The 14,277-nt window shown below is 46.7% G+C and overlaps 1 protein-coding gene across 1 annotated transcript; it reads right to left on the reverse strand.

The window, feature by feature from the left end:
* Nucleotides 1-5,640: 5,640 nt before the first annotated feature.
* Nucleotides 5,641-8,970, reverse strand: LOC139838991 (uncharacterized). Its single transcript, XM_071829013.1, has one exon. It carries the CDS (start codon nucleotides 8,968-8,970, stop codon nucleotides 5,641-5,643), a length of 3,330 nt encoding a protein of 1,109 aa, XP_071685114.1.
* Between the last annotated feature and the right edge of the window lie 5,307 nt (nucleotides 8,971-14,277).

A 14,277-nucleotide genomic window follows, 5' to 3' on the forward strand; every position in this document is an offset into this window, starting at 1 on the left:
ATGCGGCTTAAGTACTCAGGAATACTCATACCGGCCGCATATGCCTCATCTTTGTATAGTTTTACCATCTGCGGATCAAGGCACGCTAGGACATCGGGATACACTTGGAGCGGGGGCACGAGTTTTTCTGGGTTCCAAGCTGGGGAACTGGTTTCCCTTCTACCTTACTTTTTTCCCACCGATCTCTTGCTAACACATTTGACTTGCGAATAGACCGGTCATAGTTCGATGAAAGACTTGGTTCAGGTTGATGAAGGTTCTTCAGCAGTTTCAACTTCTTTTCCAGAGATATAGCTGGCTCCGGCTCAAGCTGGGGCTTTTTCAGTTTCAACATTTGTTGCTTGTGTTGTTCAGCTACGATCTTGGCATTTTCCTCAACTGTATAGTCATAAGGTCTCTTGGGAGGAACCTTAGGCACTCTTGGGAGGGGCTCTTGTTTGTGTCTTAGTGATTTGTTACGACTTAGTGTCGTAGCGGTCCGCCTTTTGCTCTTAGACTTGGGCTGCGGCGGCGGAGAAGGCTCACGCGGCGGCGGAGAAGGCTCACGCGGCGGCGGAGAAGGCTCACGCGGCGGCGGAGAAGGCTCACGCGCCGGCGGGGAAGGCTCACGCACTGGAGACAGCTGCATCGGTGGAGAATGCTACCTCGGTGGAGACCTTGTTGGCGCCTTCCAACCCGGAATCACAATGAATTCCTTTCGCCATAGAACTGTAGTGTGCTTGGCTTCTCCCAGCTCTAGCAAATCCCCTTCACCGGCAGGGTGGTCAAGCCTCAGCGGCCCATACCCATCCATAACTTGATCCACCCCAGCAACAGCGTAGCCAGGTGGAACCGGATTGAAGTGGTATCTTTGATCAGGTACTGGCGGTAAGACATAGCCGACCGCCGCCTTGAGCGTTAAGTAGCCCATCGTTTGAAAATGTAGCTCACAAGGTGTAGACTCTGTGATAAAGTCTACAGGGTAGAGATCAAGATCCATCTGCGTATCCACAGGGGAGGGAGGAGCCATCTGCGGATCCACATGTGCATCATCACCAGGCAGCTCCATGGAAGCCACGCTGCTTTTCCGCTGAGATCCCTGGCCGGTAGCATCGAATGCAACTTCTTCTATCTGCGGATTAGGTTGAAGTTGGGTGACTGTGACTGAGCCTGACATTATCATCCTCACTTGCTCCTCTAACTTAGCAACGCTTTCGTGAACCACATCCTTTTGCCTCTGACGGCTTCTATCGGGATATTTCTTCGTTTCTGCAGGAAACCCCAATACACCACGGCTTGCCACCTGGTATGGTTCGTGTTCGTCCTGGGTGTTCAGGATTCCCAAGGGTGCGTGTGAGCTGGTCCTTCTCTCTTTCGGGACGGAACTTCCCCTCTTCAACTTCCTTTGCAACATTTCTAAAGGCTTCGATGGGAAGTGAGTTTTCCCGATGTCTTTGTGTATATATGCATAACCCTTGTGCGTCCAACGTGCCCCCATGCGCGTAAAACCAATCCCTTGACCGCTGGTTCCATTTCAGTACCTCTGGATGGATCCCCTTTTTAATTAGGTCGTTCTCCCATTTCTCCCACTTAGGCCTGCCAGCCTTGTAGCCTCCTCGCCCCATGGTATGGAAGTACATCTTATTAGAAGCATTTTTCGTATTGGTGTCTGACCTTTTCTTTGCCCTGTCTGATTTCTTGTACTTCACAAATTGCTCCCAGTGGTCTTTTATCTTCTCATAGGGGCCATTGAAATCAGGAGTCTTCCCTTTCTTGACAAAGAAGTTGTCCAATTTCTTCTTGTAGTCGTTGAACTGTAGTGCCATCTTCTTAAGAGCCCACTTCTTAACTCTTCGCTGTACGCTATTCAGCTCGGGATCCTCAGGGTCTGACCTGTCATTCTCACTATCAGAGTCAGTTGGCTCCGGAAAGATGAAATTTACCAGCAGCTTCCTAAACATCAGAGTTTTTAATCTCGTGTCGACATAAGTAACTCCTTCGCCCCCCTTTCCAGGTTTCTTCCATTCTTGAGTGGTGATCGGGACGGTGTCCCTAACAATAACTCCGCATTGACTTACAAACTTTTTTGCGTGAGCCTTGGGAGAAATCGGTTCGCCATCTATCGCGATTTCCGTGATGGTGCACCTTTCATGGTCTTCCATCTTTCTGGCCGCGCCTCGTTTAGTTCTGCCAGTAGAGTTTGTTGATCGGGAGGTCTAAAAGAAGAAACAACGTTAATACATGTATATGCACAAATCTGGAGGCTTGGTTAATTAATATATATACACCTCGGCGTCGTGAGCTTCTCCCTCGCAGTCGTCACCTTCTCCCTCACCGGAGCCGTCTCCACGGTTGTCTTGCTCATCTTCCTCACCGGAGGCGTCTCCACGGGTTCGCTCGTCTCCCTCGCCGGATTGGTTTAGGTAAAGAGAGGTGATATCCTCATCATCACGGATAATCTCCTCGACGAGGTATTCTTTTTCTAGGTCTCGTTCCATAGTTTCTGCAAAGACTTACAAGTTATTCTAATGCTATAAACACAACGAAGCAGTAATTAACCAAGATAATGATAAAAATAAATGATCAAATTATTAGAGTTACACATATATATAAGTGCAAATTAAGGATAATGCTCAATACATAATCAAAGATCTGAGTTACACATATAGCTCGATCGGTTCCTAATACATCACACTACAACCTCTCAACGGCGCCGACCGGGTCCTGAGCCGCGCCGGGTGAACACCCAAAGCCACGAACAAAGAATAGAGCACAAACTAACATGAGATCCCTGCATAACTGACCATCGGGTCCTATACATGGTGTCTAACGCATACATGTAACGGCGAACGTGCTCGTCCTCCGCTGCAATGCGCTGAGCTACCACCTCCGGCGGGGCCGGCTCCCTCTGAAACGAACGTGGCCCATAAGACCTCCACCAGAAAATATCCGGGTCGACGACGGGACCTGGATTCCGCACCAAGGTGCGCGCCCCGGAAGATAACACCTCCCAGTGCCACCCCGGCGGAGCCCAGTCCCGAACTTCCCCCAACTGCCGCATCTCCTCTAAAATTGTCCTAGCTCCAGGACGCTGCGGGCGCGGCATCGTATGCAAACTAATATTAAATTTGAATAAACTACTTATGAATATATATATCTTAGTAACAAATATTACTACTTTTGTCTAACACATACATTTTTATCTAACAAATATTTCTAACATATAAATTTCACTAATATTTTCTAACAAATGTTTCTAACATATAAATTTGTAACAAATATTTTCTAACTACATTTTTATCTAACAAATATTTCTAACATATAAATTTCACTAATATTTTCTAACAAATATTTCTAACATATAAATTTCACTAAATTAACTCTAAATTATCTAACAAATATTTTCTAACATATATTATCTAACAAATTTTTCTAACTCTAAATTAACTAATATTTTCTAACCCTAAATTTTTCTGACTCTAAATTAACTAATATTTTCTAACTACAATTATTCTAAATTTTTCTAACTCTAAATTAACTAATATTTTCTAACCCTAAATTTTTCTAACTAAAATTTTCTAACTAATATCTACTAACTACAATTTATCTAACTAATTTAACTACTAAATTTGCTAACTAATTTAAACAAAAAAACAAAAACAAAAAAAAACAGCCGGGCCGGGGGCTCACCTAGCTCTGCCGGCCGTAGAAGAAGGGGCGGTGCGCGGGGGCGGCGGCGCGCGGTGCGAGCGGTCTGCGGCGGCGCGCGGTGCGAGCGCTCTGCGGCGGCGTGGTGGCGGTGGAGTAGGCCGGCCGGCGCACGCGCGCGGCCAGGCGGGGCGCGTGCGGTGGCGGCGGCCCGCGGGGACGGGCGCGGAGGAGGCGGCGGCGCGGTCACGCCCGGCGCATCGACGGCGGCGCGGGGCGGCGGCGGCGGGGCGCGGGAAATTTGGGCAGCGTTTCGGTAGGATTTGTGTCCTCGCGCGAAATGGAGAAGAAGGGGCGCGCGGGGGGCAGTTATAGTGCGACCCTTTTGCACCGGTTCGTGGCTAGAACCAGTGCAAAAGACCCTTTTGCACCGGTTCCAGCCACAAACCGGTGCAAAAGGTCCATTTTTTGGTGCCTTTTGCACTTTCCCGCCTTTTTTTTGCGTGTTTCGCGCGGGATAGGTTCCCGCCACGATGCCGCGCGTCGTAGGTTCCTGCCACGCGACGACGCCGCGCGTGATATTTTCCCGCCACGATGCAAACGGCGCGTGGGATATTTTCCCGCCACGCGACGACGCCGCGCGGGATATTTTTTCCCGCCACGACGCAAACGGCGCGTGGGATATTTTCCCGCCACGACGCCGTGCGGGATATTTTCCCTCTATAAATAGTACGTCCCCGTCTCTCCCACTTCACTCATCACCAAACCATAGCCCATTGCACAATGCCCCCAAAGCCGCACCCGCCGCCGGTGGAGGTGGATCCGCAGCTCGCGGAGATTGAGGAGTGGGAGGAGCTGCAGCGGCAGGAGGCAGCAGCAAGGAGGGCAGCAGCGGATGAGGTGGACCCGCAGCTTGCAGAGATAGAGGAGTGGGAGGAGGCGGCGCTAGCGGCTACCATAGAAGCATTTGAGAGGCAGAGTCTCCAGGAGCTGCATAAGCGGCCGCGTGTGGCGGATCTGGATAGTGAGGAGATGTATAAACGCCGTCGTGAGGAGGAGCTGCGGCAGGAGGCGGCAGCCAGGAGAGCAGCAGCGGATGCGCGGAAGAACTAGTAGAAGTTGTTATTTTAGTTTAAATTTAGTTATTGTTAAATTTTAATAAAGTCGTTGTCGTTGTTTTAGTTTAAGTTTAGTTAACGTATCTTGTTAAATTTCAATAAAGTCGTTGTATTTAATTTATATACCCCTTTTATCCCGGTTCCTGGCTGGAACCGGTGCTAAAGAAGGGGGGCTAAATCTGGGGGAGGCTTATCTGGTGTTTGCCTTATCTGGGGTGGCCTCATCTGGGGGGGGGTTATCTGAAGGCACATTGCTATATATAGCCCCTCCGGGGAGAGTAGAGAGAGCAGCCTGAGAGGCAACGACCAAGAAGGAAAGAGCCTCTCCGGCGAAGTTTCTCAAAGATGTCTTAGATGGCTGGCCATCTTAGACATCTTCGGAAGCTTCGCCCGAGTAACTCTTCCCGCAAGTAAGCTAGGAGTCCCGCTCGGAAGCTGCTAGTATACACCCAACAACCAGTAGCTCAGGGTAAGGAGGGCTTCCCGGGAGCTTCTCGAAGGAAAGAGCCTCTCCGGCGAAGCTTCTCGAAGATGTCTTAGATGGATGGCCGTCTTAGACATCTTCGGAAGCTCCGCCCGAGAACTCTTCCCGCAAGCACAGAGAGAGAGAGGCAATGACCATCTAAGACATTTTTCCCGCAAGCACAAAAGTTTTCCTTTTTATCTCGCATGAAAAATCCATTTTTCATTTTGGAGGTGCCGAAAGGGGGTGTTTTGTGAAGCATTTTCTCAAAAATAGTTGACCACCTAAGATGGATAATTTCCAAACCTGTGTATCTAGAAAAATAATAAACTTGGATAATTGAATTTAGTTCAAACGACCAATGTTACTGATACATATCACAACAAACGCTTCACAATATGAGCTCAAGGTACAGGATAATAATGAAATACATTATGATCGCTTCGACCGTAACCATGGAGTATCTTCAGCATTTAACGCGATGGTTGGATCAATGTTCACTGTGAAGGGCGGAATTTCAGCAAACTTATTATAATCTTCTGACATGTCTGTCTTGTCCTCGACTCCCACGATGGTTCTTTTCCCTGAAAGAACTATGTGATGCTTTGGCTCATCGGATGAGCTCGTTTCCTTATGTTTTCTTTTCTTCGGTCTGGAAGACATGTCCTTCACATAGAAAACCTGAGCCACATCATTGGCTAGGACGAATGGTTCGTCTCTGTAACCAAGATTGTTGAGATCCACTGTTGTTATTCCGTACAGCTGGTCTACTTTTACCCCTTTTCCATCCAGCTTGAACCATTTGCACCGAAACAAAGGGATCTTAAAAGAAGATCCATAGTCAAGTTCCCATATCTCCTCTATGTAACCATAATATGTGTCCTTTTCCTCACTGTTAGTGTTTGTTGCATCAATGCGGACACCACTGTTTTGGTTGGTGCTCTTTTTATCTTGGGCGAACGTGTAGAAGGTATTTCCATTTATCTCGTACCCCTGGAAAGTCAGTATAGTCGAAGATGGTGACCCGACCAACAAGTACAACTGATCTCCAATAACGTTGTTATTAATGAGATGTGTTCGGAGCCAACCGCCGAATGTCTGCATATGTTTATGTGTAATCCAGTCTTCAGACTGCCCCAGATATTCGGAGCGTACAATATTCTTGTGATCAGTGATATAAGGGGCCACCAAGTTGGAACTTTGTAGAACTATGTAGTGTGCTTGAGTGAAAAAAATGCCGTCCCTACATATCATTGATTTCCTTCCTAGCGTGCCTTTTCCACTTAGTCGCCCCTCATGTCGCGATTCAGGAACACCAATCGACTTAAGGTCAGGAATAAAGTCAACACAGAACTCGATGACCTCCTCTGTTCCATAGCCCTTGGAGATGCTTCCTTCTGGCCTAGCACGGTTATGAACATATTTCTTCAAGACCCCCATGAACCTCTCGAAGGGGAACATATTGTGTAGAAAGACAGGACCGAGGATGGCAATCTCTTCGACAAGGTGAACCAGGAGATGTGTCATAATATTGAAGAAAGATGTTGGAAACACCAACTCAAAGCTAACAAGACATTGCACCACATCCTTCTGTAACCTTGGAAGACTAGCTGGATCGATTACCTTCTGGGATATTGCATTAAGGAATGCACATAGCTTCACAATGGGTATTCGAACATTTTCCGGCAGAAGCCCTCTGCAACCTAAGCTCTGCATCATAATAATGTAGCAGTCATGCGACTTCAGGTTTTGGAATTTTTTCTCCGCCATATTTATAATTCCCTTTATATTTGATGAGAATCCAGACGGCACCTTGATACTGTAAAGGACTTCAAAAAAGATTTCCTTCTCTGCTTTGGTAAGAGCGTAGCTGCCAGGACTTAAGCGACTCCCTGTATCCGTCTTGTAATTATGTTCTTGCTTGTTCTTTGGGACTTTCATACGATACTGGTCCTCCCTTGCTTCTGGTGTATCTTTTGTCTGCCCATACACGCCTAAGAAGCCTAGCAGGTTCACGCAAAGATTCTTCGTCACATGCATCACGTCGATTGAAGAGCGGACCTCTAGGACTTTCCAATAGGGTAGATCCCAAAATATAGATTTTTTCTTCCACATGGGTGCGTGTCCGGTAACAACGTCTTTCGGAAAAGATTGGCCGCCAGGACCCTTTCCAAATATTACTTGTATGTCCTTGACCATATCAAGTAAAGCATCACCGGTACGGAGTTCAGGCTTCTCCCGGTGATCTGCCTCACCTCCGAAATGATTGCCTTTCTTTCTGACGGGGTGCCTCTTTGGAAGAAATCGACGATGCCCCAGGTACACAACCTTCTTACATTTATTCAAATAAGCACCTTCGGTCTCATCTAAGCAGTGCGTGCATGCATTGTATCCCTTGTTTGTCTCTCCTGAAAGGTTACTAAGAGCAAGCCAATCGTTGATGGTCACGAAAAGCAACGCTCGTAGGTTAAATGACTCATGTTTGTACTCATCCCATGCATGTACACCTGGTTTGCTCCACAACTGTAAGAGTTCTTCAAATAATGGCCGTAGGTAAATATCAATGTCGTTGCCGGGTTGCTTTGGTACTTGGATGAGCACTGGCATCATAATGAACTTCCGCTTCATACACAACCAAGGCGAAAGGTTATAGATACATAGAGTTACAGGCCAGGTGCTATGACTGCAGCTCTGCTCCCCAAAAGGATTCATTCCATATGTACTTAGACCAAACCTTAAGTTCCTCGCGTCATCTGCAAAGTCCGGGAACTCTCTATCGATTTTCCTCCACTGCGACCCATCAGCGGGGTGTCTCAGCATCTCGTCTTTCTTACGGTCTTCTATGTGCCATCGCAACAACCTGGCATGCTCTTTATTTCTGAACAGACGTTTCAACCGTGGTATTATAGGAGCATACCACATAACCTTGGCAGGAACCCTCTTCCTAGGGGGCTCGCCCTCAACATCAACAGGGTCATCTCGCCTGATCTTATACCGTAGTGCAGTGCATACCGGGCATTTTTCCAAATTTTCGTACTCAGCGCGGTAGAGGGTGCAGTCATTAATGCATGCATGTATCTTCAGCACCTCTAATCCTAGAGGGCTGAGAACCTTCTTTTCTTCGTACGTACTGTCAGGCAATTCGTTATCCTTTAGAAACCTCCTCTTCATTATTTTCAGTAACTTCTCAAATGGCTTGTCACATATACCAGCCTCTGCCTTCCATTGCAACAACTCCAGTGTGGCACCGAGCTTTGTGTTGCCATCTTCGCAATTTGGGTATAACTTCTTTTTGTGATCATCTAACATGCCCTTTAACTTTCGCTTCTCGTTTTCAGTTTCTGCATCTCTGTGTGCATCAGCGATGGCCCGACGAAGATCATCATCAACGGGCTCATCTGATGCCTCTTCATCTTGAAAACCTCCTCCTGCCTCCTCATCTTCATCATGCCCTGTTGCAGTATCACCGTAGTTAGGGTACATATCATCATCCTCTTCTTCTCCGTCGTCGTCTTCCATCATAACCCCTCTTTCTCCATGCTTGGTCCAACAATTATAGCTGGGCATGAAACCTTTCCAAAGCAAGTGAGAGTGAATGACTTGCCATTCAGGGTATTGCTTTAAATTCCGGCAATCAACACATGGACAACACATATAACCATCCGCCTGTGAGTTTTCCTCAGCCACACGGAAAAATTCTTTCAGGCCCGAAGTGAACTCGGGCAGACGTCGGTCAACGTACATCCATTGTCGCCGGTTCATCTACATCAAATAATTAAATTTATCAAAAAACCATTACAAAACATCATAATATATTAGCACCGTACAAATGAAAGGGTAAAGTTGTTTAACCTTGATCGAGGAGGGAAAGAAAGAGGAGAAATCTTAAGTGTCGCTCCGGCACCTCATTCTTTCAGACATTTCATCGAGCACCTTCTGTGCATGCCAAAGAAATGCAAGGTAGCACTCAACACACACACCTTTCTCCTAGAAAAAATGAAGTGAGTTGGCTGGTTGGGGGTGAGCTGAGCTGATATAGGCTGGGGACCTTTTGCACCGTTTCGTGTTACGAACCGGTGCAAATGAGCTATCTTTTGCACCGGTTCGTAACACGAACCGGTGCTAAAGGTCCGAGGAACCTTTAGCACAGGTTCGTGTTACGAACCGGTGCAAAAGATAGCTCATTTGCACCGGTTCGTAACACGAACCGGTGCAAAAGGTCCCTCGAACGGCTGCGCCCCACGAACCGGTGCTAATGACCCCCTTTAGCACCGGTTCGTGCCAAATCCGGTGCAAAAGCCATCTAGGGCAAAAAACGAAAGCCCTTGTTTCTACTAGTGTGTGGCGTCAAACCAATGTTGCACTAATTAATGAAACTCTACTTCAGCTATTAAAAAGGTAATGCGAGGATTTTTCCAAAGTACTCCAATGTGTATATGCTTTTTTCATATAAAAAATATCAGTACAATGAAAATATGCAAACTGTTTGTGTGATGAAAATATACCTACTCTAAATTCAATTCAGTTGCTTTTTTCCAAATACATTGTACTTGATCATGATTATGAATCTATAATCATGCTTTTGGGTAGGCAGCATTGTTTTGTTCCACTTATATCATAGAAAGCTGATGAAAATTGACTAGTGAAATATAGAAGCGCGACTTTTTTTTTCCAAATCGTGCATTGTTGCCTTTTTGTGATCTGGATTCGTGGCTAGTTGGATATGTATTATCTTGTGGTCAACTATAGACTTCAATAGCTTTGGTCCCTTCTTATATGCAATATCGATGTCTATTACTGAACTATTGCTTATTGTTTGTTTCATTTTTCGTAGGATGTCTGAGTGAATGCTGCCGCAATATCTCAAGGAGAGAATGTCCTTAAGAGGAAGTAAGAGGATGTAGGATGGGAGTATGGGAGTCTAGTTGATACTTCCAAGTTGGACAAAATGAAGTGGATATCATCAAGTAGTCTAAAAATAGTTCATTTTTTCTTCGCATTACTTTATGTTTGCTATTTAAAAATATATATCACAAAGTATGACCCACAACAGACGAAAACTCCTAGCCACGCCTAGGGTATGCCTAAGCAGGCTAGGGGCGAGGCAAAGGGTCACCGTCCACCTAGGCGGCCTAGCGTATATTGCTTTTTCCAACATTGTGTTATCAGTATGTTTAAGTTGTGTCATGAGTATGTCTAAGTTGTGTATTGGAATAATCTATCTAGGTTTTTTTAAGCAACATACAAAAGTTTTCCATGGATTTAATTAGTTGCCTTGTCAACATGCTTAAGATGTAAAGGTTTAAAAAAAACATGCTTAAGGTGCTTATTTGGTTGAGAAACATGCATAAGCGGGCTAAGGGTTTAATTAAGTTGTTTTATTAACACCCTTAAGTTGGGTACGTAATTAATTTGATTCTGCCAGCATGCTCAATTTGTTTTTCTTTGAATCTAGCTTTGTTTTTTTTCGTCGAACAACCTATATAAGAGCATCTCCAACAGACGCACAATAATTCCGCGCGCTAAAAAAATTATTAGGCGCCAGTTTCGCTGTTTTTCGGCAAGGGCGTGGCTACAGCTTTTCCAAATGCACAAAAATAGAGCGCGTGGCCGGCAGCGCTTTTTCAGATGCCCAAAAATACAGCGTGCCAAACACGACTTTGCAACATGTATTCAACAAACAGGTCCTTCAATTTTACAAGAAAGGCCCTATAATTATTTTGAGAAAGCAATCTGGTCTTCAACGGCAGCACGAACTAGACCACTTGCAAGGGAATCCATCCGGAACCAACATCCATGTTCGATCGGAAAGGAAAAGGAGTGCAATAGATCAGGAATCCATCAATTGACGACCGGTACTAGCAGTCGATCGGTAATCCATCAATTGACGAGCTAGCAGAGTCTGGACGTGCTCGATTTGCAGGGACGCGTCGGGGAATCCATCAGTTGGAGTGTCCCCTACCCCGCGTGTCTCCCTGCTCCGATGAGGCCTACGGTCGGCTTCCCCGCGTCCCGCCCTTGCTCCGGCGAGACGTGTCTCCCTGCTCCGCCGAGGCTTGCGAACGTGTCAGGATCCCGGAGATCCTGATGGCGTCGACCGGAGAAGGGGGAGAAGGGGAGCTCCGGCGGTTCGGATCTACGCATCTACGACATGGTAAGGTAAAGAACAAGGTAAATAACTTAGGGTTTGTATTATGCGTGCCTCCCATCCTCCCACTCCTACTCTTTTATATCCAAAGAGTAGGACCACGCAGATTAATCAGGTCCGTTGCTGAAGCGAAGGATCTGGACCGTCCGATGCTAGGGTGATATCACTGGTAGAAAAAAGGCCTTCCGTCCAGCCCCATTAGTCGCGGAAATGCAAGAACCGCGACCAATGGGGCCTTTAGTCGCGGCTGGGTTGGCGAACCGCGACCAAAGGCCTGAGCCCAGCGCGCTCGGTGGCCAGCTGGTGGACGGGAGGGGCTTTAGTCGCGGTTGGCCAGGCCAACCGCGACTAAATGTCCTCAGGCCTGGCCCAAAGGCCTTTAGTCGCGGTTGGCCTAGCCAACCGCGACTAAAGCCCCTCCCCTATATATACCGTTCAGCCCACAGCACTTAGCCATTTGGTGCCACTTCTCTTCACAAACTTCACAAGGGGGTGTAGGGTTTGCTTTTGGCTCCTCTTATGCACATAAGGTGTTTGATGAAATGTCCCAAGAGCATGAAACAAACATGATATGAAGTGTCGGAGCCACACTTGATCGAGCTTCCTCATTTATTTTTTCCTCCTCGATCGCGGTTAGCAACAACTTGAACCTTTCATATATATGTGTCATTGATAAAATATGCATATGTGTGTAGTTCATTGTTTAATTTTTATTTAGTTTAACAAATGCATGATGGTTAATTATATATTTTGTATTATAATAATGCAGATGAATCGGCAATGGATGTACGCTAACCGACTCTCCGGCGAGTTCACTACGGGTTTGAAAGATTTCCTCGTAGTGGCTAATGCGAACAAGCAGGGGGGTTTTGTTATCTGTCCATGTGTTGGCTGTAAGAATCAGAAGGGTTACTCTTGTCCGTTTTACGCTCGGACAACCCGGGGAAGCCTGAATCCTGGATTAGGAAGGCCCACATGGAGACTTTCGGCAGTTGGTTGAGAAAACATTTAATGAGTGACAATGCTGTTGTAGATCAGCTGTACATGTTGGCCAAGACACCATCTTCGACTATAACGACTTTCCAAGGGTACGAGATAAATGAGAATACATTTTACACGATCGCCCAAGATAAAAAGAGCACCAACCAAAACAGTGGTGCCCGCTTTGATGCAGCAACCGAGAATGGGCAAAAGGTCACTTATTATGGTTACATAGAGGAGATATGAGAACTTGACTATGGACCCTCCTTCAAGGTCCCTTTGTTCCGGTGCAAATGGTTCAAGCTAACAGGAGGTGGGGTAAAGGTGGACCAGCAATACGGAATGACAATGGTGGATTTCAACAATCTTGGTTACCTTGGCGAACCATTCGTCCTAGCGAAAGATGTCGCTCAGGTTTTCTATGTCAAGGACATGAGTAGCAAACCGAGGAAACGGAAAGATTAGAAAACGATCAGTACATCATGCGATGATCCAAAGCGCCACATTGTTCTTTCAGGGAAAAGAAACATCGTGGGAGTGGAGGACAAGACAGACATGTCAGAAGATTATAATATGTTTGGTGAAATTCCGCCCTTCAAAGTGAACACCGACCCAAGCATTAAGTTAAATGATGAGGATGCTCCATGGATACGGCCCAATCGTAAGCAAGCAGGGACACAAGGGAAGAAATGATGTGTAATAATTTATTGTACCAACTTTGTTGAATGGATCATGTGAATTATATTGCCCGTGATGTGTTTAGTGTCCATTTTCGAATGATTCGATTGATTCGAGATAGCACTGATGATACATGAAATTTGGAGTGATTTAGTCATACTCCTGCCTAGGCGTATAATATGCATACTCGTAGTCTTCATAGTCGCCGCCGTTGTACTGGTATTCGTCGCCTTCTAAGTTGTCGCCGTCGTCGTCGCTGCTGTCGTCGCTGTCGTCGGGCGGCGCTCGTGGCTCGAACTGAGGGTAGCGCAGGCGGGGGATATCGCCGGCCGTGATGTAGTCCATGACGCTCTGCAGAGTCCGGCCGTACCACCATAGCCGACGGCCGGCCTCGTGGAAGTTCCCAGGAGGCAGACCGTCCTCCTCATACCTGGCGAGCGCCCTCTCACGCCGATTGATGAAGAAGGCGTCCCAAGTATGCTGGTTATCGGGATGCCAGCGGGGATTCATCCGCTGCTCCGGCGTGAGGTCGAGGTAGTAGTGGTTCGTGATGGCCGCCCGACGCGCAGTACCCTGAGGGACGGGAGGGACCGGCACGCCGCCGGTGCTTAGGCTCCAGCCGGCGGGGACGCGGTAGCCCGATGGGCAAGGTTAGTTCGAGGCGCAAAGCTCCTCCACCTGCTGGTAGGTTAGAGTGGATGCGGTGGAAGCCATGAGAGAGTGATGAGAGATTGTAGAGATGTGTGATAATGCTGGCCAAGCCGGGCTACATATATGTAGTGAGAAATGGCGGGAAAAATGGGAGCGGGAAGACAGGAGGCGGGAAGAAAGTGGCGGGAAGAAAGAGGCGGGAAGAAAGAGGCGAGAAGAAAGAGGCGGGAAGAAATTGGCGGGAAGAAATTGGCGGGAAGAAAGAGGCGGGAAGACAGGGAAGAAATGGCGGGAAGAATAGGCGGGAAGAACAAATGGCGGGAAGAAAGAGGCGGGAAGACAGGGAAGAAATGGGTAAAGGGTTGGAAAATCTCCCGTGGCGCAACTTCTCGAAGATGTCGTCGATGCACACGCCCTACGACATCTTCGGAAGTTGGTCCTCGGAATTTTTTGATATATTAATTGCATTTTTAAGATTTTGAAATGAATTAGTTTTATTTTTCTAAATTTTTTGATATATTAATTGCATTTTTAAGATTTTGAAATGAATTAGTTTTATTTTTCTTAATTTTTTGATATATTATTTGTATTTTTCACATTTTGAAATGAAT

The sequence above is a fragment of the Lolium perenne genome, chromosome 4, assembly GCF_019359855.2.
Source record: "Lolium perenne isolate Kyuss_39 chromosome 4, Kyuss_2.0, whole genome shotgun sequence".
Lineage (NCBI taxonomy): Eukaryota > Viridiplantae > Streptophyta > Magnoliopsida > Poales > Poaceae > Lolium > Lolium perenne.